This window comes from Perca flavescens, chromosome 17 (genome assembly GCF_004354835.1).
Source record: "Perca flavescens isolate YP-PL-M2 chromosome 17, PFLA_1.0, whole genome shotgun sequence".
Classification (NCBI taxonomy): Eukaryota; Metazoa; Chordata; class Actinopteri; order Perciformes; family Percidae; genus Perca; species Perca flavescens.
In genome coordinates, this window is record NC_041347.1 from 2,358,754 (window position 1) to 2,384,681 (window position 25,928).

The 25,928-nt window shown below is 40.8% G+C and overlaps 2 protein-coding genes across 7 annotated transcripts in view; one reads left to right on the plus strand and one right to left on the minus strand.

The window, feature by feature from the left end:
• The window catches only part of blnk (B cell linker), a 56,586-nt gene extending 38,340 nt beyond the window's left edge, over positions 1 to 18,246 (plus strand). For all 3 annotated transcript variants that reach the window (XM_028604160.1, XM_028604161.1, XM_028604162.1), the window contains 20 exons: positions 231 to 277; positions 1,290 to 1,327; positions 1,888 to 2,005; positions 2,748 to 2,851; positions 3,032 to 3,104; positions 3,351 to 3,422; positions 4,719 to 4,744; positions 4,838 to 4,866; positions 4,988 to 5,044; positions 5,165 to 5,192; positions 5,305 to 5,356; positions 8,710 to 8,770; positions 10,059 to 10,086; positions 10,197 to 10,227; positions 12,897 to 12,972; positions 13,127 to 13,155; positions 13,317 to 13,372; positions 14,241 to 14,318; positions 15,011 to 15,166; positions 17,696 to 18,246. In XM_028604160.1, coding sequence (XP_028459961.1) covers positions 231 to 277; positions 1,290 to 1,327; positions 1,888 to 2,005; positions 2,748 to 2,851; positions 3,032 to 3,104; positions 3,351 to 3,422; positions 4,719 to 4,744; positions 4,838 to 4,866; positions 4,988 to 5,044; positions 5,165 to 5,192; positions 5,305 to 5,356; positions 8,710 to 8,770; positions 10,059 to 10,086; positions 10,197 to 10,227; positions 12,897 to 12,972; positions 13,127 to 13,155; positions 13,317 to 13,372; positions 14,241 to 14,318; positions 15,011 to 15,166; positions 17,696 to 17,812 — 1,276 coding nt within the window. In that variant the 3' untranslated portion in view covers positions 17,813 to 18,246. The remainder of the gene's footprint in view (positions 1 to 230; positions 278 to 1,289; positions 1,328 to 1,887; positions 2,006 to 2,747; positions 2,852 to 3,031; positions 3,105 to 3,350; positions 3,423 to 4,718; positions 4,745 to 4,837; positions 4,867 to 4,987; positions 5,045 to 5,164; positions 5,193 to 5,304; positions 5,357 to 8,709; positions 8,771 to 10,058; positions 10,087 to 10,196; positions 10,228 to 12,896; positions 12,973 to 13,126; positions 13,156 to 13,316; positions 13,373 to 14,240; positions 14,319 to 15,010; positions 15,167 to 17,695) is intronic.
• A 935-nt stretch (positions 18,247 to 19,181) lies between these two features.
• Positions 19,182 to 25,928, minus strand: znf518a (zinc finger protein 518A). 4 transcript variants are annotated; one of them, XM_028603250.1, is made up of 3 exons: positions 25,575 to 25,928; positions 22,203 to 24,443; positions 19,182 to 20,739 (listed from the first exon to the last, which is right to left on the minus strand). In XM_028603250.1, exons 2-3 carry the CDS (start codon positions 24,424 to 24,426, stop codon positions 20,069 to 20,071), a joined length of 2,895 nt encoding a protein of 964 aa, XP_028459051.1. In that variant the 5' UTR covers positions 24,427 to 24,443; positions 25,575 to 25,928; the 3' UTR covers positions 19,182 to 20,068. The 4 variants fall into 4 exon arrangements, with proteins under 4 accessions (XP_028459051.1, XP_028459053.1, XP_028459054.1 ...); XM_028603252.1 differs by lacking the exon at positions 25,575 to 25,928 and adding an exon at positions 25,506 to 25,546; XM_028603253.1 differs by lacking the exon at positions 25,575 to 25,928 and adding an exon at positions 25,106 to 25,445.

Sequence of the window (25,928 nt, forward strand, 5' to 3'; positions counted from 1 at the left end):
CTTCCTGCTTTGCTCCCATCGAAATGACCACAGCCACTACATGGCATAAATATTTACTAAAGGGCGATTCATATATGCTGCACATGTAAATATGGGTCATAACTGCTGCTTTCAGGGGAGGACAGTCTTTTAGTAAGGGAATATGTTTCACACTGTTAAATCATTGCCAAATCACTGTTGAGTCATTCACTGCTTGCTGCATGATGCCAATATCTCTCTCTATATGACAGGATGAAAGGCAAACAACTTCCAAAAGTCCCTGCGAGAGATTACAGAGGTATGACTTGAGTCATTATCACTGGTCCCACACCAAGATAGACACGGGTTACAAAATAAGCTGTTATTAAAACCTTGTATGATACTGAAAGAAAACACAGGTGAGTGTTGTCCTGTGTTTGATGTGCATATATCCAGAACATCTTTATTCAAGTCGGTCTTATAAGACCGTTTAAATGCCAATACGAACATTGGAAGAATCGCTGCAGTCATCCGAGTCAGCCAAATCAAGTGTGTATCTTCACTCTTTGTGCTGCTATACCCCTACCATGACGATCTGCAAGGAAACATAGTAGGGAAGGAGTGTAACTCAATAAACTCAATAAACCTTTGGGTAGTTTAATCTATAAATCAATATTTTATATTATAACTGGTCATAGGTTTTGTGTGCACAACTAATAATTATATGAAATGGAGTGAAGTAAATATATAAAGTATAGCATATTGAAATGCTCAAGTAATGTACAAGTGATTAAGCAAGTAAATGTTCTTAGTTACCCCCCGCAGAAAAATTATCTCTGTTGGCAAATACAGAACTAAGCAAAACATTTTTTTTGAAAGTTGTCCAGATTTACAAAACAAAATACATTGCAACTGAGCTGCAGAAACAAGTAGACATCCCTGCACTTGTTTCGAGATATTGTTTTGAGAAAAAGTGTTCTATTAGTACTTTTACTGAATTAATGGATATGAATACTCCTTCCAGCACTACACACTTGTGCATAATTATGTGAAGCTTTTGTTCAAATTGCATCATAACAAAAAGCAGTCCCCTTGCAGAGAAAGTACACAAGTTCAAGAGGTGAGGAAACACGCACCGCTGGTTCCTCAACCGACCAAGCTGGCTTAGAGAGTAGGCTTCGTTCTAAAATTAGAAAATGTGCTCTGACACCTGCTCCGATGGATTTAACGCTGGTACTTCATATTTTTTTAGGTAGCTGCGTTCAATGAAATCCACAAGCTCGTTGTTTCCCTCTTTGTAATGAAACCCCTCTGAATGGCTGTGTTCACAGATGAAAGGAAAGACGACGAACTGTCTGACCCTGATTATGTAAGTTGGGAAATATTTCATTTAAATTGTTGTTGTTGTCTGATATTTGTTCAAAACATCCCTTTTTTTCCACAAGTTTATTGTAAATTCTCACACAAAACAAGTGACACAGAAAACAGTTGTAGTTGTACAACAATTCGGCATCATACTCATTATAGCTTTTAGAACAATCTTGCCTTCACTCTCATGAAGGCATTACATATTATTTTATCATCGACATAAGATGAACTTACACAAGAAGAAGGAATAAATGTATAAATAAGAAAAAGGGGGGAAAAGAAAAAAGAATAAATGCAAGAAAATACTGTAGCCTATCAACTATATGATTTTATATATAATTTAAATGGACTTAAAGTTCTTGAATTCAATTCTAAAGGGTTCAAATGCTGGCCGAGATTTTGAGAACTTGGCTTTGTGGGTGTGAGATATTCCCTGTAGAATTAATAAGTTGACAATCCGCTGTACTGTCTGGTTTTATTTCATATTATAGTATGATATTACATCCTTGGCTTCCAACTTAATTGAGTTTGTCTGAAACATTGCAAATATGTTGTTCCCAGGATAATGACATGTACGAGGATCCACGTGAGGACCAGGACGACAGCTACGAGCCTCCTCCCAGCCACAGAGTCTTACCCACAGCTCCCTCCGCTTCCTTCCCCAGGGGGGAGTATCTTGGTCAGTGCAGTCATCTGACATGAAGAAAACTGTTTATGTCAGCACTTATTTTTCACAAGAAATGGCTAAACATACTGGCATCATTAGTTCCCCTTATGATGACTTTCAAAATCCATTTTCACACTTGTTTCTACACCTTCAATAGCTTAGGCACTCTTGAGCAGGGCTGTAGTCAATGAATGAATTTTTTGCTCAGACAGAAAATCATTCATTCCCAATAAGAGAATACGTTACAGATGCATAGTTGCATTTCAAGAGTTGCATATGGTAACTTAGCCTACTTTGGATGTCTTGTGAGCTAAACCGGGTATCACTGTCACTTGGCAGACACAGTTAAGCTTAAGGATTCGCTGTGCCACATGTATGTTTAGCATTAAAACATGGTGTATAGTGTTAAGGCTTTTAGGCCACCCTACACGTTATTGTAGGTCCAGTTATGCAACTCAATTTCATACAATATAAGTAGGGGGTCCCTGCTCCATCTCTCTTTCAGCTAAGGGGTCCTTGGTTTAAAAACATTTTTTGAAGACCCCTGGACTAGTGGATGTGTGTTTTAATGTGGTGCATAAAAATGACAAATAAATGCATTTTGAATCTTCTCCTTAACCAGTCATAGCTCTCTTCCAGCTGGAGTTGCGTTGGTGGATTAAGGCCCTTTACACCGTTGAGCCAAAGCCACAATACACAGGGGGCTTCATGCAAATGCTGACGCCCTGCTTCTGCTTCTGCTTCTCCTTTCCAGACAACTGCCGTAACCAGCCCGACCGGCCGCCCAAAAAGCCCCTCCGCCCAAACAGAGCCTCCAAACAACTGCCCCCTGAACCCAGCCACCAGGGAAGCGATGATGTAAAGCAACTTTCCCTACCTCAAGCTCACATAAAGACTGTACTGCAGGCCTGTGTCATTCACACATTTCCACAAACATTATCGTGCCATGGAAAATGTCGCCATTTCCTGTGTGTTGGTAAATGCCTTCCAATAACTAACTAACTGACCCTGTTTTCACAATATGTTGTCGTTCGGCAGGACAACTACGTTGATCCAGACGGCAGTAACGATGATGACAACTACGTAGAACCTGCAGGGAATCAGTCTTCCAGTAAGATACATATCAGAAGAGAGAGGAGATGGACTTTTTTGTGATTAGAATATCTAATGTTTTCTTTTCCATTGTTGCATCGCCGCATATTTCATCTTGATATTACTTACATGGGTTTCTGATTCTTTAAGTGTATTTTCTAAATCTTTTAATCTGGACAGCATGCTTGATAAGTGCTATATGAATGAAAGATTAGTATTACTATAAAGAAATAATAATGACAATAATCTCCATGCCTCTCTTTAGATCCCATGATGCACGGTGGGAGCAGGGCAGGAAGGGAGCGTCCACCTTTACCAGAGCGTCCACCCAGTCCTGGTAGGTACAACAATAGTTTTTACCCAGACCTTCCTCCACAGCACCGCGGAGGAGGGTCTGACTAGTCCACACAGCGTTCTGGCACAGGAGAAAAACGTGCTCTGGTTTATTGGCATTTCTTTAAACCAATTACAATTGTCTTGGGCGGCGCTAAGCCCTGCACGGAGCCCCGGAGCTGTTTTAGTCGTGCAACAAAAAACTCAGATTGGACAGATAGTCTAACTAGCTGTCTGGATTTACCCTGCAGAGATCTGAGGAGCAGTTAACCATAGTCCTCAGAAATCCACCGGAGGTTAGAATTCCAACACAAAGGAAGAGGAAGGTAACAGACATCCAGTCGAAAAAAAAAAAGACATACGGCGGAATTTTCAACGGGGCAATCCTGGAAGTGGAAAGTTGTGGATATAGACTAGTACAACAATAACCATGCTGTACCCCCAACGCTAGCTCAAAAGGGGTCAGCCTAGTATGGTATATAAACTATTATAGTTTATATACCATAAAGTTTTTTTGTTTTTTTACAGCCCTTAAAATTGTGAGCAGGAAGTGAACCAATAGTAGCGTCAAACCCTTAATTTCTTGCATTCTGGTGAATTGTTCTGCAACAATTTGTGCCTTTTCTGCATCAATTTATGTTGCAATGTTTTCTTATGTAAAGGAAATGACTTTTCCCCTGTATGTCAACATTGCAAACATTGCACTTGTTTCCGGCTGTTTTTTTTTTCAGGAATCATATACATCTCAACAACAAATCTGTTAGAGAATGAGACCTTGTTAAAGCCAGAAGCTCCAAAGTTTAAAGCTACATAGAAGACATGAAATCACAAGAAATGTATCCTGTTGTGTTCTTTAATTAGACACTACTACTGTACTTGTTTTACATACATGTATTGAGCCCCCTCAACGGTTATTTTTGCCTCTTTTTGGGGAGTGGGCTACTTTCATATTTTTTAAGGGACAAATTTACCTCTTTTTACCCCCCAAAATCTACCTCTTGTTGCTACAGTAACATGGCTAGACACAGAAGAAAAAAAAAGAGGCCTCCATTATGTTTACAGTATTGAATGAACAGATTATAGGCCTATATCCATGAATTTTTTTTTGCAAATACACTACAGTGAGAGACAGTCAAAAGCCCTTAGTCCAAACACAACACAAAAAACGCCCAACGGCAGATACTGCTGCATGCTGAATAGACATGTCTGTCTGAAGTATGAAAACAATGCGATCCAGCACCGAAACAAGGCTTTTGTGGTTCTGCAGTGTGTCTGATTTTGGCTCTGGTGTGTTTTTCAGACTTTTATGAAGTTCCTGACCAAGAGGTAGGCTTTTATTTAAGCGCAATTCCAATTATTTTTTTAAGGTACATTTACATGTGGAATTCATTGTAGTTTCATTTTCTGGCATCTTTACAGATAAGCTCATTATCTCTTCCAGCAAGCAGGTCAGTGCGAGACTGTTTTAGCTTTGGTTCATTCACGTAATTGTATAGACATGCAATATAAAATGACAGTATTTAAGAAGTCATTTTGACTACAGTCTGAGACTAATCATTTACCTTGCAGACTGTGTCCAATCCCCATAACGCACTCATTTTCTTTACCGCCGAAGCCCAGCCCAAGGTAGGACTCACAACATTGAATCTAGGGGCCTGAAAGTTACGACATTACGTAGAAGTTATGCAGTTTTTGCATTGCTTTCCTATTACTACACTAACAATGAGTTTTCCCCCACCTTTTCAGAATGAATATAAAGAGATCTCCTACAGCTGTAAGTTATGAAAAATGTGCAAGATTTCATTTAAAAAGAGGTGCTTTGCAGATATTTGCTGAATGCTGCACAGTTAGTAGGTCATTGACTGATCTGTATTGTGATTGTCCAGGTCCAGGAGCCCACAGGCGACGATGAATATGAAGTTTGCCATCCATGTGATGGTGAGTATTAAATCAAACAAGGACTGGCTTTTTTTCCATTTCAATTTGTATAAAGAAATACTGCTACCATGAATTATTCTAGCACGTAATAATATCAATAATAACGTTATTTGTATAGCACCTTTTAAAAACAATAGTTTACAAAGTGCTTTGACAGAGGAAACAAAAGCACATACAAATCAATACACATATTTAGACATTATAATAGAGAAAACAAAAGATGGGGCAGCTTTAAAGGAGCGGGGAAAAAATGACAATTCAATACACAGAATGAAATGAACAGGTGCTAAGGTAAAAAGACAGGAGAAAGATGATAAAAAAGACAGCATCACATAAAAGCAAGTCTATAAAAATGTGTTTTAAAGGGGTGATAGAATGATTATATAGAGTATTTCACACTGTTCCTTATGGTCTCCTAATGGGGTATGTAACATTGGTTGGGCTGAAAATGGCCTGGTTGATATTTTATTGGCCCTTATGCATCCCTGTGTTTTGGCCCTATTTGTAGCAAGAGCTTTTCTTCCAAATATGGTATGCTCGTGAATATTTAGATGAGCTGCACACTGATTGGTTGAGCGGATTGCCATACGCAGACATTAGAGATGCGCGCTGATTTTTTGAGCGAATCCCCAATACACACACATTAGAGAAGCGACAGAATCTCATATTCCAGACACTGCAATGTTTCCTTACCAAATTCACTTCTGAGACTTTTTAATGTGAGAAATCAACTATATAAAGCTCAAATATGGGCCTATTTACGAAAATTGATGGCTAATTGCAAATATGGTAAGACTGTGTGTCAGACTTCAGTGGCGGTGCTGCTGCCTCGCCGCCCACCCAACCTTCCTTCACAGACCCCGGCCTGCTGTAAGCTCTGTTAGGCTGGCAGCCCTGACAGAGCTCCAGTGCCTGTAACTCCCCTCTTCCTGCTAGCTAAATGGCCCGTTGTGTGAGAGTGAGAGCGCGGTCAGCGAGCTTGTTACACCAGCAATCTCTTACCACATGTTACACACAATGTCACGCCACTTAGTTATATAACATATACCTAAATGTCTTATAAAGCTAACAACGGTGTCCGATTTCAAGTTAATTAATATTTGTGAAGTTTAGCTAGGTGTTTCGTTAGCGGCGACTGTCCCTTCAACCCTATGTGTACAGATTGCAGCTAGTTAGCTTAATTTTTGGTCGTAATTTGAGTATATTTACAGTTTAAATTTCGTCACGCCACTTATGCAACATCTAACTAAATGTTTTATTAAGCTAACAATGGTGTCCGATTTCAAGTTAATGAATATTCGTGAACTGTAAGGGTTTCGCTAGCTGTGACTGTCCCTTCAATCCTAGCAGTGTGTAGCTACAAATCACTGATAGTTAGCTTAATTTTCAGCGTAATTCCGAGTATATTTACAGTTTGAATTTCGTCACGCCACTTATACAACGTCTAACTAAATGTCTTATAAAGCTAACAACGGTGTCCGATTTCAATTTTTGTGAATTCCAGAGGAATTCTAAGAGGAGGCTAGCTAGCTCCATCCAGCCGCAGGCTCTATCACATCCAGCCGCAGGCTCTATCAATGAGACTCGCTGCGTGTATTTCACCGATCGTTTGTTTAAATAACTCAACACATTATAATTACACACATTATAAGATTAACTGGAACCTGTGGTAAGAGATTGCTGGCGTAACAAGCTCGCTGACCGCGCTCTCACTCACACACACCTGGCATTAGGAAGAGGGGAACTGCAGGCCCTGGAGCTCTGTCAGAGCACTGGCGTTTAGTAGTCCATTAGCCCACAAAACGGTGACTTTGCGCGGGTATGAAGTGCCGTGGGTTGCCAGCCGTAACGGAGCTCAATCGAGCTCACAGCAGGCCGGGGTTTGTGAAGGAAGGCAGGCCGGGCGGCGAGGCAGTAACCCAGGCAGCACTGGCCACTGAAGTCCGACACACAGTCAGACAAAATTTGCAATTAGACATCAATTTTTGTAAAACGGCCCATATTTGAGCCTTACATAGTTGATTTATCGCATAAAAGTTTCAGAAGTGAATTTTGTAATGGAATAGCAGAGATCTGCGTGACCTAGATTCAGAAGACTACCTGATCTCAGGTCAGTTGTGTAGTCTATGTAAATGTTGGGGCGTGACCGTTCTCCTAATACACGCATGGCTGTGACAAAGGTTCCGGATTTTGAGATGCTTACGTAAGCAACTAGCTTTGTTGAGATTCGCCTGTTTTCAGCGGCAGTTTCAAAATATGAGATTTTCATAGTAAAGGGGTGTCAATGGGATTTGAGCTTATATGTATGCCCTATTTACTCACTGAACTGTTGTTATTCAACTATGACAGGGTAAAATCGGTTTTGCATTCTATCACCCCTTTAAAAGAAGTGATTTAAAGGGGAAATATTATGCTTTTCCGTATTTTCTGTCATATCATCATATTAAACGTGGCCAAAATAATGAGGTAAAGGTATATTTTTGACAAATCCCTGTGAGCTAAAACGTTCAGATTTCCAACTGTTTTCAACGCTCCGGTTTAACCTTTATCTGCGATGTCTGACGGTAGAAAGTGCTGCTTTGTTCCACTACAATCTAACGTTAGCATGCTGCTAACTATTTAGTAGCTACATGCTAACGCAACATAGCTGTAATCTTGGCCAATGCTGGTCATTTCTCCCCAAATTCCGGTCACTTTACTGCTGGGACATGTCCGGTTGTGTACAAAGTCCTGCTATATACTCCGTTGCAGTAGCTCCAGCTTCAACTTGTGGAACACGGAGCGGAGGCTCCGGAGTTTCCAGGAAGCGCGCTGGCCCATCAGAGCAGGCTGGGCTTTTTTGGGAGGAGGGATTAAAGAGATAGGTGCTCCTACAGAGCGTCTCATACAGATGGTGAATACAGGTGCAGCAGCCATGGGCAGTATGAGAAAAATAAAGTGGTTTCTTTTTACATCAAAGCATGTAAACATGTTCTATTACAAACACAAAATGCAAGTATAATCCTGAAAATGCTAAATAATAGTTGCCCTTTAAAAGAAGTCACTGATTCAGCAAGCCTTATCTCCTTGGTGACGCCATCTAGAGGATGGCCAGTGGAAGGAAACATTGTTTTAAGTGGACAATTCCATTTTCAATTACATTTTATTTATAGTGTCAAATCATAACAGACATTATCTTAACACACTTTCCAGATCGAATAGGGAGAGATCACACTATAATTTACAGGTACCTAACAATTCCCCTAAAAACTTCCTTGAACCTGGCTTACAATAGCAACTTATGACTTTCCAAAGCTAATAGCAGTCATAATAACAGGTAGATCACTGGTCTTTTTTTGTGTGTGCTTCTCTAGGTTCCAGTGATAAACTTGCAGAGAGCCCACCTCTACTCCTACCAAAACCTTTGCAGAGAGAGTAAGCATCACTTAACCAAACATTTTTCCAATTATAGGCTATATACTGTATAATATTAATGGACAGAGCATGTGTGACGTCACCCATTGGTTGTTGGAGATCTGCTATCCGTCGCCGAGTTTGCCGTTACGGGCGCAGCCATCCTGGTTGCGGATGTGACGATTTTAGACGAGAGGGAGGAGGGAGGGCGGAGCTGTTAAACACTCTACGTTACCCACTTTCACTGGCAATCACATCATAGCCACGCCCTAAAATACCCCCTGTTTTATCGCCGATTTTAAAATCAACGAGACCATAATTAAAAAAATGAATGAATGAATCATTCTGTGTGCGATTGAGACCATAAACTCATGAAAATGTTTACTGAGGTAATAAATCAAATGAGAAGTGAGTCACTTTCTCATAGACTTCTACAGAAACCGAACTCCTTTTGCAAACCGCATGCATCGCCCCCTGCTGGAATTCAGATAGAATGCAGGTTTAAGGCACTTCCGAACCGGATGCATTGTCCATTAATATTATACAGTCTATGCTATATACTCAGGGTTCCCACGGTCATGGAAAACCTAAAAATAGGAATTTTAAAATCTAATTTCTAAGGACTGGAAATGTTAAGTACAATGGTAAAATCCTTGAAAGTTTTGGAAAAGTCATGGAATTTTGTTGTGTTTAATAAAATTGTTCTTGGATAACCTTCAACATAATATAACTACGACAGTTAATCAATTACAATTTATCCCATGATTGTCACATTTTTTATCCGTCTTGAATGTACTTTAAGAGGGATATTTATCAAGTTTTTAATAATGTTTGTAATGTAATGTTAATAGCCAAGTTTGGCCTGTGCTCCCTTTGTTTTTGTTCGCCATGCTTATTCTGCTCTTATTGTAAAAGTGCTGTAAAATCCTAACCGTAATGACTACAAAACGCACATTTTGTGCAACTAAAAAGTACTTCATCCGAGTTTTACGCCAATGTAAAGCACAGTGCTGGTAAACTTCCCTATTAAATTAAATATGTAAGTTTTATCTACGACGAATTACAACAATTGCAGCGTTCAATCTGGCCCTAAATATAAAAGAATCTGATTTAGAGTAAAGTATTCTATACCGTTCTGTTTGTGTTATACGTTGTGAAGGGCCATGAACATTTTATTATAGGTCCTTAAAATCTCATGGAATGGTTTTGAAACGTTGTCCATGGAACTGTGTGGGAACGCTGAGTACTGTAACCTGATTAAACGCAGGGAATAACTGATTGTCTGATCATCTCTGTTATTTCCTCTCAGGAGGTCACCAAAACCACCTGTAAAGCCGGTAGGAATATCACATTCAATCATCATGGCTTTTTGTGTTTTACTTTGTTTGTTTTATGGGATCAGCTGAAGTCTGTCAACATTACAGTGAGTACTTTTTTCTTTTTGCAGAAGCCAGTTTTAAAAATCGGGAAATTTGAAAGTAAGTGTTTACATTTATTCAGATAATATATGTACACATTATTAGTCACACCAGAGCTTGTATTAATTTAAACATAGTAAAATCTGACAGTACCAAGCGCTTCTATGATTGGAGTGTTTCCCTTCCTGAGACACTATTAAACCCACATTGTTACCAGCGCACATTTCATTTACTCAGTGGATTATTTGAAGACAGTAATTTAGCTCAGTTGCAAACTTTTGCCGACTTTTAGTGTCCAACGATGATCTAATTTCACACATACATATGCTGCTATAATCTATTCCCGTTAAAAGGGAATGTAGATGTAGTAGCCAAGACCACCTATGTTGAGTCCAAGACCAGGACTAGTCGAGACCAAGTGAAGTCCCAGTCCAAAGAGGTCTGAGTCCAAATCAAGACTGAGTCCAAATGAGAGACAGTCAAGACCGAGTTTAGTACTGTTGCAACATTGCCGGGGGTCTTGTGTTTCCTCCTCTTCAGTGTACCGTGGACACATTCTGTGTCGTTTGTAAAACTGCGTTATGCTGCCGCTCGCCAACATTGGGTCTGTGGCCAAAATGAAAATGACTCACGCCTCAGTGTGTGCGCTATATATTGCTGGACTCGGTCAAGAGTAGGGCTGGGTATCATTCAGAAATGTCTGATACCGATACCAACACCAATACTGTCACTTTGATACAGGTTCCTAAACAATACTTTTGTCGAAATCAAAAAAGAAGAAATTACAACATTACACTGCATGGCACAATTTTTTTTATTTATTTTTCAGCTGACTGAAAACTGGATAATAAAAGAAAGTTCTACGCCGTTCATTGTTAGTGTTTGTTTATGTTTCACAAAAAGTTTAACCTGAGCCAGGACGTACAACAAAGAGAGAAATAATATCACATCCATACAGGGAAAGTAGTATACAGCTGTTAAAACATAATACAATATATGACACACTCGTTTTGGATCGGTACTCGATTTTGGGCGATACGCAAGTTCATCAGGAAGCAAAAAATGTCTCTACGGCGTGTAATGTGAGACAGTCAATTACAAAGATTATTAGATCTTGGTAGAAGCATGCTGTATGCTTATTGGCTCACTGATCTCCTCCTTAGGTATTGAAATTGGGTATTGAATGACGAGGCATTTTTCAATACTCAATACTTCAGAGGCAATTTGGTCTGTGCCTAAAAAGTACTGAATTCGGTACCCAGCCCTAGTCAAGACCAACTAGAATATTTGGCGAGACCAATGGCCATGTCTGAGACAAGTCCGAGTGCAAATACCAAGCGAGTCCAAGACAAGTCCAAGACAATAGAAAAACGTCTCGAGGAGTCCAGACCCAAGTACAAGTATCTAGTATAAGTCAAGTCATGTCAAGTCATCTTTATTTATTGATAATAATAATAATAATAATAATGTATACTTCATTAATCCCACAAGCGGAAATTACAATGTTATTTTTTTGTTGTTATTACACACATTACACACAGGCCTGAATTAAACACACATGCTCAGTATCTATACATGCACTAATGGAGAAATGTCAGAGTGAGGGGGCTGCCCATGGAAAGGCGCCCCGAGCAGTTGGGGGTTCGGTGCCTTGCTCAAGAGCACCTTGCCAGTGCCCAGGAGGTGAACTGGCACCTCTCCAGCTATCGGTCCACCACCATACTTTGGTCTTGAACCTCCGGTTCCCAACCCAACTCCCTACTGCCACCCCCTTTTATACAGCATATTTAAAGGTCCGAAGACATGGTGCTCTTTGGATGCTTTTATATAGACCTTAGTGGTCCCCTAATACTGTATCTGAAGTCTCTTTTATATAGACCTTAGTGGTCCCCTAATACTGTATCTGAAGTCTCTTTTATATAGACCTTAGTGGTCCCCTAATACTGTATCTGAAGTCTCTTTCCCGAAATTCAGCCTTGGTGCAGTATTACAGCCACTAGAGCCAGTCCCACAATGAGCTTTCCTCAGTATGTGCCATGTATGTGTCTGTAGCTATTGAGGAGGAGAAAGGGAGGGGCAAGGTGGAGAGTGGGGGTGGGGCCTTGACCAACTGCCACTTTTCTCTTTTGAAAGCCCTGATGTCTCTCTCATGGGTTGGCCAAATTCTCTGGGCGGGCAAAGCAGAGAAAGGGGAGGTAACCTTGCTCCTTATGACCTCATAAGGAGAAAGATTCCAGAACGGCCCATCTGAGCTTTCATTTTCTCAAAGGCAGAGCAGGATACCCAGGCCTCAGTTTACACCTCTCGCTATTTCAAGCCAATTGGGGACCATTGGCAGGCTGGGGGAACTCATATTAATGTTAAAAAACCTCATAAAGTGAAATTTTCATGCCATGGGACCTTTAAAACAGCATAAGCTGACCCAAAGTGCTTTACAACCAGGACAGATGGGGTGAAGTTTGACTTGATACATAGATAAACAACATCAGGCTACATAAATAAAAAAAAAGTACATTACAAACACAATACCACAAAATGTAACACAAAACAACTTGCATGATAAAGCCAACGTCAAAAAAGAAGGAAGTCAGGAGAGTGAAATAAAGCCTCGAAAACAACTGAAAAACCTATATAGGCTGCATATGTCATTTGTAAAAAGTGTCTTCAACTTCTACTCATTATTAAACAGCAAACATAGCCCTAGTTACCATACGTCTGGATTTCCACAGGCCAAACACTTCCTGTGATGCAAATTGACCAGAAGCTTCCACCAAAAGCTTTTACACTGGACTTGAAACGACCACAGTAAGCAATGCAGCACACAGTTTTACACAATGTGTTTTATGTACACTGAGCATATGCAATTTTCAATGCGCCTCAACTGAGGCAAATTGCCTTTAATCACAGCTTGGTGCTGTGTGTTTACTGTGCTCTGCTCTGTTTGTGGTCTCTGTCGCAGAATTCCTCTTCAACAGTTGCCCTCCCCCAGTAAGTACAGCTCCTGCTTAACTCTCACAACCATATGCACAGGAGTTTTTTAGTTTTTTTTACTTTAACATTAAGTGAAAGGAATTCAAAATCAAAATGTAACATGTTTACGTCATCAAACTAAACCCCCATTATTATTGCGTTTGTGTCTCTTGTCCCAGAACCAGCTGACAGAGGAAGAGTCTCTGCTGAAAATGGACTAATAGACCAAGATAAGGTGTGCTCTGACAGCATTGTATTGTAAAGATTAACCAATAACTTCACAAAACTATACTCATACAGTATAATCAGAGTGATTGTATTAAGAAAAACATCATTTTTCAATTTCGAGTTGTTGGGATATTTTGCTTCCATAACCATGTCTTCTTTTAACTACTTGCACCTGTAAAGTTCTGCTAAATGCACCAAAAGTTAACAGTAGTTGATGCCTCATTTGCATATTTAAACATAACATTTTCAGAAAACTTGTAATACAAACAATAATTGTCTTAATGTAAAATCACCTGGGGAGCTTTCATGGTGATATCTATCTATACACCTGTAGTGTCTTCAAAATGTGAGGAATTTTACAATCCATATCTTTGCAGGCCGTTTTCTCAAAATGAGTATTTCTCAGACTCTGGGCTCAAAATCTCTACTTCATTAGCACTGACATACACCAAACTTTGCAGTTTCATTCCTAACTATATTCGGAAGCTTTTAATAGAGGGGCTTGTTCATATATCATTCATTGCCTGTTTCATGTAACATTTTACGCCTATAAAAATGTTTTTTTATGGCTGTTGACAGTATTTTCTGATTTATGGAGTGATCAAAAGAGATATCCAAAATGCCCTCTGTTCAAACCTTTGACTCTAATATGTCAAGAATTTTGAACCTGGTTTTATCCAATTTTCACACTGGAAATGTAAGCACATATTTAACCAGAAAATGCCACATTTGCATATTCAAACATGAAAATTCAGAAAACTTGCATTACAAAAAAAAAATCAAAGCAATCAGCTGGGGAAGTTGCATTGTGATATCATTTATCCGTATTTACCTGCAGTGTCTCCCCATTCTGTTCTCCGTTGTCTTTATTTCAGGACGTCTATAAGAAATCCTGGTATGCCAGCACATGTGACCGCAAGACTGCTGACGATGTCTTGTGTCGCTCAAATAAAGTAAGAATCTTATAATTTAGGAGAGCCCAGTCATCCAAATGAGGGGTCTGTGTGGAAAAAAAAAAGTGGCTGCCTCAACTGTTGGTTCGACGTTGTCTTTTGCACCAAATTGTAACTCTTTTTTAATCTTAGACATTCAGTTGTCTGTAGTACAGCAGTGAGGCCAATCTCAACAAGCCCTATTTTGAATTTATGTTTTTGATCTATTTTCTAAGCATTGTGTCACAATGTATGCATGTCACCTTTTGAAAAGTGTGTAGCCATCTTAAATTGTTGTGCTATGATTTTGAATTGTATTTATGAGAGTCACACCTGCTGGAGTTTGAAGCAGCTACATGCATTAATTGTGAAGTGAAACAGTGAGGTCATTATTTTGTCATCTTAATTGCCCAATCTGAATAGTATTAGTGTGTACATCTATGTCTGAATAGCATTTCAATGTATTGTTTGTTTATTTTCCGCAAATCCCATTCCGCATATCTGACCATGTGAAGTGATAAAAACAGATTAGGGTCAGAGGGCACTGAAATCAAATACACCTGGGGAAGGCCATATTGTGGGGCGAAATGTTTTTTTTTTTTCTTATTTGCACTATTAAAGGATGTGCACAACATTGTCTTTTTTTGGAACTGTGATGGATTATATCCCATCGCCCCCTGCTGGGTCTGACTGTGAGCTCTTTTGTGTTTCAGGACGGGGCGTTTATGGTGAGGCAGAGCTCCGGTCAGGACGCACAGCAGCCATATACGTTAGTGGTGTTTTACAAGGGCAGAGTGTACAACATCCCCATCCGCTTCATACCAACCACTCAGCAGTACGCTCTGGGAAGAGAGAAGAAAGGGGAGGAGGTACAGTGGAGGACTTTTCAGTTTTTCTTATTCCGACTGTGTTTGACTGTCACTGGGGCCTATGGGGAATGAAGTTTGTAGGGGTTAATCAATGTTTTGTCTGGCTTTGAGTATATAGCAGTTGCAGAAGGAGCCGTGTTTATGTCTCACTTGGCATGCATGTTGATCTAGCTGCTTAGAGTAATGGCTATGGGTGTTTAAGTCCAAAACTGGCACTAGGATTCAAGGGTGTCACACAAAACAGGGGTCTGGGGGTCCTCGCCAAAATGTTTTCTATTTGAAAACATAGTGCATTTCTGCATAAGTTTAGGGACTACAAAATCCAGGAAAAAATTCAGTTGATCATAATGATAAATTATGCCAGAATGAATAGTACTAAACTATGTATAAGAAAATTATGTCTTACTTTCTTTATTGTTTAAAATATGGGTGAGGCTATTTACACCCCTGGTACAATTAGCAGTGTATGCTATTTGTACCCTGGTGCAATTAGAAGTGCTATTTGTACCCCGCCGGTGCACACAGCAATGTGTTCTAATAACACCCCGTCTGGTACAAATATCAATGTATGCTATTTGCACCCCTGTGCATTTACAGTACCTTGGCATATAGTTACACACAGTTATCCATACTACTCATGTATTACACATTTTTGGAATATTATCGCCCTGACATTCTTACCCTAACCATAACCAATCCCACTCCTCTTGCCTAAAACTAACCAACCCAACCAGAGCAGGCATATTCATGAGTCTTCCCCTACTACCCTACAAAAAAAAGAAAAATTTTGCGTTTGCGGGCCCTGACTTGCGCAATTGCATGCAAATTATCCAATCCAAAATAAAAAAAATAAGATCACCTCACAGTGGAATCAAACTCCAAACTCCCATACCCAATGTAAGCATACTAACCACTCACCTAGCAGTTCTTACAGAATGTTGGACAACTCTTTACCACTTGGTTTCTTCAAGCCTCGGTTGCTAGGTAACGGTACTGTATATAAAAAATAGATACTAATTAACAAACTAACGGTTGTATGCTTTCACTGAAGACAGAAAGCGCAACTGTAGTATCCATTTTCCACTAGAAATTCAATCGTTATAAACTTTAGAGACAAAACTTTGCCAGTTTTTGCGTTCATGGAAGATGAAGGTCGGCCATGATTTCGGTGCACGCGAGCAACGTGTTTTTGTTGTTACGTCACAGGGTGTGAATAGCTCAGCTGTGTGGCCGAGGCTATTCGTACCGGGGGTGCAAATAGACACTCCGTTAAAATATTACCGAAAATAATATCAAACAAATTTGAAAGTGGTGGGGGGACACAAACTGGATTTTGAAAAGTGGGGGGGAGACATGTCCCCCCTGTCCCCAGTGAAAATTACGCCCTAGCTAGGATTGCTGGACTAAAGCTACAGACATTCTGTACGCATACTAGTTTTGCCAAATAATGTAGCTCTTTGTGATGTCCTTAGAGCACAAAATATATATATACATTTTTTCCACTTTCACTAAGCTAATATATAGTTTTATAGCAGTTTTAAGAAGTTTTTTTTTTTTAAATCTGACATTGCACACAAAAAAGCTTAAAGGTCCTATGACATGCTGCTTTTTGGATGCTTTTATATAGGCCTTAGTGGTCCCCTAATACTATATCTGAAGTCTCTTTTATATAAACCTTAGCAGTCCCCTAATACTGTATCTGAAGTCTCTTTTATATAGACCTTAGTGGTCCCCTAATACTGTATCTGAAGTCTCTTTTATATAGACCTTAGTGGTCCCCTAATACTGTATCTGAAGTCTCTTTTATATAGACCTTAGTGGTCCCCTAATACTGTATCTGAAGTCTCTTTTATATAGACCTTAGTGGTCCCCTAATACTGTATCTGAAGTCTCTTTTATATAGACCTTAGTGGTCCCCTAATACTGTATCTGAAGTCTCTTTTATATAGACATTAGTGGTCCCCTAATACTGTATCTGAAGTCTCTTTTATATAGACCTTAGTGGTCCACTAATACTGTATCTGAAGTCTCTTTTATATAGACCTTAGTGGCCCCCTAATACTGTATCTGAAGTCTCTTTCCTGAAATTCAGCCTTGGTGCAGGATTACAGCCTGGTCGCACAGAATTCCGGGAAAGGATCACGAATTGTTAACAGCGCATTACGTGGTGGTGGCACGGAATGTGTGAAAATTCCATGTGGCCACCACGGAAAACAATGCCAATGTAAACTCAATGAGAAGATGACGTAGCATTAAGAGCAACAACGGTAGCGAGTAGTGTGTAAGGAACGAAATTACGCTTGAGGAGGTTGGTTGGGGTGGTGGACGGGTCAAACACAGGACTTTCACCCAGGAGACCGGAGATCGCGTCCCGCATGTCAAGTTTCCTAAAGTCGCTTTCTTCTTTTCCGTCCCGTTCTTTCCGCTTGTCACGGAACCGTAAGCCCACCCACTACCTCATTGACCTAATTTGATGATTTCAAGAACATTTAAACTTTTAATTCCAACTTCTTCACTGTCTTTTTGCAGTATTTCAGCAGCCTCTCCCACATCATCGACAACCACCAGAAGCATCCTCTGATGCTGATTGACGGCCAGAGTAACACCAAGGAAGCCACCAAACTGTGCTACCCAGTGAGGCCCTAAAACACCCCCGCTGAGTGCAAACAGCCAAGGGACTAAACTCGTACATCCCAACCTGCTGTGTTAACCGTCAGACTGTTTACAGAACTCCTTTGTGTGATGCTTTTCTCCTCCTCCTCTAGTGTTAATTCGAGGTCCTGTCAACAGGATTGTATGCTAGACTTGCCTGTATTGCTGGCCATGCAGAGCCAAAAATAGCACTGACTCCGATGTCTTTTTATAACTTGTTTTATTTAGATTTTTATTTTTTGTAATGCTCAGTCGGTAAACAGTGTATTTAAATGAATGCAAGGAATGACAGTGTTGCTGTGGCCGAAGGATGCAGGTAGACACATCATTTGTTTATGACAGCAAATACTTTGCGGGAGCCACAAAGAAAGAAATACAAAAGGTTGTAGGTTTTTGTTTTAATAAAACTCTTTTCTTGTGTTGTATAATTTAGCTCACATCTTCAGTCATCACAAAAATGCCACCAGGGACTGACAAAACTGGTTCATTTATTGTCCGGTCAAGTTCTGCTAGCATACTCATGCACATTTGTTGCATAACAAGAATTCCTATAGGCACTTGGTGAAATCTCTCAAGTAATATTTTTACAGTCCCTCTATCTGGACTACATACAATTATAAATCTTATCTAAATTGAAAAAAAAAATTATATATATGTATATACACAGTGAGTTAAACTGAAGTGTGCATTCCAGAAACAAGGGATACATGCACAACATCAGTACATACAGGACAGGTGCATCTGTGTAATGGTCTTTGACTAACAAACGCACACAGGAGCCACTGTTCCCTTGCTGTGAATACTGAGGGATCAATGCTGAGCCACAGTAGGACCCTGGTTGAGATTGTCAAAAGCTTAGGCCTGATAAAGGTGAGGTAATGGGAAATATAAATCCTCCTTTCATAGTGCAATTAAAAAGATTAGATTATCGTTTCAAGTCAAAAGAGGAAGGAAAAAAAAAACAAAAAATGAAATCATCCAGGCCTCGTGTCCAGATTTAAAAACAATTTTGTTATAATTTTTTTTGTCTTTAGGGACATCTGCTTCCACTAAATAAAATGCATGAAAATATACCCCTCCTTTTTACAGTTAAAGGACAATTTGGGCGCAAAATGAACCTAGAGGTTAATAACACACGTGTACCGAGTCCACCGTTCTCCGGGATCTGTTTTCATGCTAATCGAATGGGACCAGTTTTAGGGCAAACCGCTAACTAGCTTGTAACGCTAGTCGTCGGGGACACGCAAAAGTAAAAAGAAATCGCTATTTCTACACCACTAACAAGGCTCAAAATAGCACCACACTTCCACAGTAGCATAATGAGGGTCCGAAGCATTGAGAACTTTGTAAATGTAGAGACAGTTTAATAAAAAGATAGTTTAGAAAGACTGTACCTTCACGTATACAGGCAGTTATTAGCTAATTAGCGGTTTGTAATAAAACTGGTCCCATTCAATTAGCATCAAAACAAATCCCAGAGAACAGTCGACTCGGTACACGTGCGTTATTAACCCCTAGGTTCATTTTGCCCGCGCATTTGTCCTTTAATACTATTATTTGAACATAATTTGGATTTTATACAACATTTTTACAAATACACAGATTCTTTCAATGGCCCAAAAATAAATCCTAAAGAAAAACATATAAAGGCTAAACCTATGAGTCATAAATAAACGTAGAATAAAACAGCTTGTCTTTTTTTTTTTCTTCTTCTTTTTTTTTTCTTTAAAACACACAGTTTTGGTATATCTGAGTTAACTTGTGGGTCTCTGCGTCCCATTCCAAAAACATAAATATGATAGCTACCACACTGTAGAGCCTACCCGTACATAAACTGATTCAGATAGTATGGCAAATATACATATGACAGTGTTCTATAAAAGAATCCATAAGACAGTGTGCTGAAATCACCTTAAATAAAGCTATTATAAAGCGTACACAAAATACAAACACTACAAAGACCTAAATTATCCACACCATGTCTGTGTGGCTTTACAAATAAATCCCTAATGTACAAATACTTTGTATCAAGCTACTCTGACTGGGAGATAGATGATAGGTAAATGTTTACCCTGAGAATGTGAACCCTCCAGGGAGGCGTAATAATCATTTGATTCTCCCATAACCAACCAATCATAATTAAGACTTTTTATATATATATATAATAATAATAAAAAAAACTGAGACTGGCTATCACCGTTTCCATTATTGTTATATTGCAAAGTCATCATTTTCCAGACTAGTTTTTGGTCATCCAGTGTGTGCGACATTTAAGAGTTTTTCACAGTCTGGCCTTTTCCACTCCATCAGATGTCGCTGCCGATGGACCATCCACATTTCCTGACATGCAAAGACCCTGCCGCAAAACCAGCAGCGAAACTTGGTCGCGACATCCCTGCTGGGAGAGACTGCGCCGACTACTTCGTACTTTTTCCTGCTCAACCTACGGAGTTTCAATTTCAACATGAATCGCTCCCGCACAGAGGTTTTGGCGTGGCCCGCGGAATCGGTTGGGGCCTCCGTTGGCTCGTTGGCCCCGGGGGCCTCGCCGTCCACCGCTGCGAGCGCGTTCACGGTCCTCCGTGACAGCACGACCTTCTGCACCTCCCCTCTGTACCGGTTGATGACCTCCATGATCCTGGCCACCGCGGGGATGTCGGCGTCGGGATGATTTAGCACCACAACAGGCTGGTCTCCCGCCGGGCGCTTTACCAACTGAGAGGGATTCACGGCTACTAACTTCAGGGTCCTCTCCAGGTTCTTTGGGAGCGTCTGCCACCGACGCCCGGAGGCTGGCGAGGGCTCCGGTTGGACGTCTGGGCAGGAGTCAGCGGGCACCTCTCTGCCTCTCACCCGCTCAGCAACCTCATCGCTGGGCTGTGAAGACGGAGCAAGGCTCAAATCTTCAGAGTTCAGCTTATCTGCAAGACAAAAAGGTGAACAAAACAATCCTTTCAAAACAGGTTTGCTTTTAGGTCTGGATATTGCAAAAACGATTTCACGAAAATCTATTTGATTCCGAGGTCCCGATTCGATTACATTTCCGATTCAATATCAATTAAGTTAGGGAAATTTCAGCGGCAATTCCAATTTGCTTGATATGAAAAGAGATTCTTAGAGAACTAATGTTGTAAATCAGGGGTCTTCAAGGTTTTTAGGCCAAGGACATCTTAGCTGAAAGAGAATGCTGCGGTCTCAGCCTGGCAACTAGGGCTGTCCTCGACTAAAGAAATTCTTAGTCGACTAACACTGATACGATGTTGTTGACTAATCGATTAGTTGATTTAATTGAAGAGAGCTGTGCGCTTTGAGAGGTGGTTAAGACTAGAAAAGCACAATATAAATGTAGTTAATTAAGCATCTGTAAAACTGAGTTTCTCCACAATTAATCCTGCAAAAACACCACTTTAAATCTTGTGTTTACCATAAATGTGCTCACAAGTTTCTTGGAAATAAGTAATTAAGCATGAATAAGCATAAAAAATGACTAATCGACTAAAGAAATCTTAGTCGACTAAGACCAAAACGACCGATTAGTCGACTAATTGACTAAGAGATGGCAGCCCTACTGGCAACCCCCCGTGAACTTCTTTCGAGTCTGGGCAGGAGGGGGCGGGGGAAACGACTCTCCAGTATTTTGAATTGGTCGTGCAGTAACTATTTTAACCGCTAGCTGCCAGTATTACATACAATATTACATATTACACCTTTAAAATAATTGACATTCATATATTTATACATCATGTTTTAATGCTAAACATACATGTAGCACAGTAAATCCTTAATGGATTGATGGATGCTACCTTCATCAATGTTGTGTTAATTTAAAAAGAAATCTAAAATAGGCCCATTCATCTTTGCTAAATATGTTGGACTCGTGTTTATGTATATTTTCAGACATATTTACTTTAAAACTTTTTTTTTTTTTTTTTAATGATTAAGCAATAACTTGGGGCCGTCCAGCAGTAACTCCGAGGGCCCCCTAAGGGTCCCGGACCCCCTGTTGAAGATCTCTGCTGTAAATTGTACAAGCAAGAAGAAACTTTCAAGTATTTTCTTTTTTAAATAAAGCACCAGGTTAATGTTTACAGTAAGAAGTGACTCCAAAAACTGTTTAAAGTACTTTTTACTTAACAGGACTAACATGACATGCATATATTAAAAAGATCCATTTGGCGATTCTTAAATCAATATCAGATCAATCGAACAAAGATCGATTTTAATTGGAGAATCGATTATTTTAACCCAGCCCTATTTGCTATTGCTTCCGTTTGTGAAATTTCAAAACATCAAACATTCAAATGTATTCCAAAAAAAAAGAGCCATTGCATGCTAAATCTTGTAACCATTAGGTCTATGTAGGAACTATAATTTGCAGTCTTACCCTCTGCTGTAACAACAGGGTGGGAAACAGGGGAGGACATGGTGCAACTGCTACGAGTCGTCGCTCCATCAGCGGCCATCTCGTCGCCTGACAGGTAGCAGTCCGTGCCGCTGCCCGATGTTGGGAGCGGAGCGTTTTCGGGGCCCTTCTGTACTTCGGTCTCAGCTGCAGCCGTCCAATCTGACTGGCCCGTCTTACAGGCTGAACCGCTCTCGTCGACTTCTGCTTCCGAGAGGGACTTGTCTGCGTCGTCTTGCGTCGATGACACACCGGGCGTGTTTCCGTCCATATTTTCAGACGCTGTTGGCTTTGCGGCACAACCGGGGGTTGGTTCTTCCCCCGGCTTTGGTTGTGGACTCAAAGTCATGGCTTCAGAGGGGCCGTCCGGATCGGCCTCGGACGCTTTGGTCCGCTTCTTCTGGTGTTCTCCCGTTAGAAGCGGGTTGGGGAGAATCTGCGCCGTCTCCTCCAGCATCGTGTGAGGGCTTGGCGGTCCATGATGGTCATCCGTCGGACCACCTGCTGATGGAGACAAAGAGCTTTGCGACACCCACTGCTTCTCCTTCACTGGATTCTTCTTCAACACTATCTTTAAGGCCAAACCCGATGACCTTTTATCCGCTCTTCTAGATCTGGCCCTTCTTTTTCGTCTCAGTTTCTTGTTTCTCGGTGCAGCTTTATAAACGGATGTCTGCTCTTCGCTCTCATTCGTCAACTTCACTTCACTGGTGATATTAATCCCATCCTCGTGCATAGGCTCCACGGGTTTGTTACTATGTTTCTGAATTCCCTGATCGGTCTTTAATTCCTGATTCTCTCGGTTTTCCTGCATTTGAGTGCACTCCGGTGGCTCGCTCTGGGCTGGCGTTGAGACGTCATTATTTAGTTTGGCGTCAGTCTGCGGACAAGGTGTACGATCCTTCGACTCTGACCGACATCCATTTTGGTCAACTGCACGACGAGCGTCATCGGGAGCACTTTCAGGGGAAACCGTTTCCTTGTCTGATGATGAAGGTGATGATGTCATCGTTTTCAACCTTTTGGCGTAAGTAGCGCCGTTCTGAGCCACAGTTATCTTGTTCTTGACAGTCAGGACGGTGAGATCCGACGAGTTCGACACAATGCCGTTCTCTGACTTTGGGTGAAGAGTCACATCTTGAGGGACATTTGACCAAACCGTTTTAAGAGCCTTGGTCCATTTCTGGTCACCGTTTTCCCCGGCAACAGACTTCATCAAAAACTGTTGCGTCTCCTCTAGTGTAGTTTGTGGATCTGACAGATGGCAGTATTTATCCAGGAACTCTCTCCCTGGCAGAGAAAGGCAGTCCTGCGTCAGCCAGCACATTTCCCTAACTGCACTTCTCGTTAATCTAGGCTTGATTTTTGGGATTGGGTCATTTGGTTTCATTGCGATGGAACAAACCTCCTCCTCCTCCTTCTTCTTCTTCTTCTTCCTCTGATTACCATTCTGACAAACATGGACAGCTTTAACGTGCTTAGTAATCAACCATTTCTGAGAGGCCTCATAGCCACAGTGCCGACAACGTAAAGTTTGATCAGTTTTTTTAGGCCCAAACTTATTCTTGCCCTTTGTATGCAGCGATAGATCCTTAGCTCCCTCCAGGCCCAAATTATGTGCGTACATGTGCTCTAAAAATAGTCTAACATCACCTGTGGAGAATTTCTGACACATTTCACATGAGTATTTGCCATTTTGGTGGTGATACGTAGTCAAGTGTGCACTGAATTCAGGCCACGTGCGCTGAACGTTGTCATTGCAAATGCTGCAACTAGAAAAAGTGTCCTTGTGGCTTAATAGATGAACCTGAAGGTAGGAGAACACTTGCGTACTGAAAGTACACGTATGACAGGAAAAAACTGGTGGGCTCCCTTTGTGGTTTTCCTCAAAGTGTTTCACTAAGTCTTTGGGAACATATTCCAAGTTGTCCCTACATTGAGAGCATGTGAACCTGAGTGTATTTCCGCTGTCATTTGTCTGAGCCTGCTGTGCTTTCTGGGGGGACTTCTTTGATGAAGGCCACACTGTGCTTTGCTCCCACTCTGCTATCTTCTTTGGGCCACTCTTATCTTCACTTTGCATAGTTGGAGGCAGAGCGGCAGTTTTCCTGAGGTGGAGCCGTTTGTGCCGATCTCTATTCTTCTTGTTGACGCGCCGTTTGTTATCTCCTCTGGAGGTAGTTGCGCAAATATCCACTGAATCCATGTTTTTGTTTCAGGTTTCTGAAAATGCAGAAGAAAAAAGAAATCATATATTTGTACTTACATCATTTCAGAACCACATCCATCTAGGCAACCACATACTGTTGGACAGATGAGTGTGTGTTTAGCGTGTGGCAATAAAGGATAATTAAGAAGTGACACTTGTTTGGTTCTTACAGATTCACTAGTAACCAGAATCGGTACATGGATAGCGCCGTGCACCCGTTCTTTCCACATATAAACTAAAAATAAACAAAAAAACAGCTTTAAATCCAATGCAGCAAATCAAAGGGTGCCTGTTTTAGATGCATTTACTCTTGCTATGAATGCTTTCAAAGCATGCGGTGTGCGTGTGTGTGTGTTAAGACTGCATGGTTCATCATTTCACAGCAAACCCATAAAAAGTAACTGCATGCATTCACAGTCAATACTCTGCACGTTGTTAATGTTAAGTCCACCTGTTGCTGGCTTTGGTTTAAAATACCTCTGCGTGGATATTAATTCATCCCACTCAGATCAGGCGTAAAACAACGAATTTAGATTCGTATCTGCCCCCAGGTGTAGGAAAATGCACTTTACTCACCTGCCCACACAATAGTTGTGATTGTGAACTAAGACACAGCTAGCGCTACAGGCGATATTAAAAACCTCCTCTTAACTAACAAACGCACCAACACACGTACTAGAAAAGGTCGAAGTAGCACTCCTTAGTAGCAGATTAATCGGCGAATGTGCGGCCATTGTGCAGTTTGACTTGAACCACAACAAAGTGATGAGACTGCCTTTGTAGCGAGCGACGACCGCCTTGGGAATTGCGAAGTTACGATAAAACTATCCCACTGTGACACCACTGGAGCCTTTTACATTTCCCATGTAAACACACGGTTGTTGTTTACCACCTGGGCTAACTGTTAAAACGTGTTTTGACATAACGTCTGAGTGATTTGAATTAACGTTAACGTGACGCGACAAGAGCTTACAAAAGACGAAATAACTTGAAGAATAAAAAGCGTAGCGACAAAGTTACGCCAAACCAGTTTTTTGTAAAACATTGCATCGAGTTATTACTGCAAATAAACCCACCGAGTGTTCGATAAATCATGAAGCTGTAGTTGTGTGTGTAGTTGTCTCGTTTTTTTTTTTTTTTTTTACCTTTTCTTTTGTGGAGAGCTTGACAGCTCAGCGAGTGGCAGCCATGATGGTTTCATACGGGGATTACAGCCTCTGAGCTGCTTTAGCCTTTAGCCTGGTACCTCCGACAGAGAGCCGCGCTGTCCTGGGCCTACAGCTGATCACAATCACCGAGCTGCTTTAATGCAAACGCTGCTCTCAATGCATTCGTGTAGTGCTTTATTTATATGGGGGACCATTCAAGTCTGTCAGCATTAAGGTGAAACAACCACAAAATGGTGTAAAAATAACCAAACTAACATCAACTAGTAGCTACAAATTGTCTCAAGTTAAAATTGTACCCACAATCCCCGTGCTGGATACTGCATGGAGAGG

Bases quoted from the DNA above. Each gene is read 5' to 3' on its own strand.
- znf518a (XM_028603250.1), bottom strand. From the start codon at position 24,426: ATGGATTCAGTGGATATTTGCGCAACTACCTCCAGAGGAGATAACAAA. The intron at 20,740-22,202 runs GTAAGACTGCAA...TTTGTCTTGCAG, and splicing joins CCCTGTTGTTACAGCAGAGG to ATAAGCTGAACTCTGAAGAT.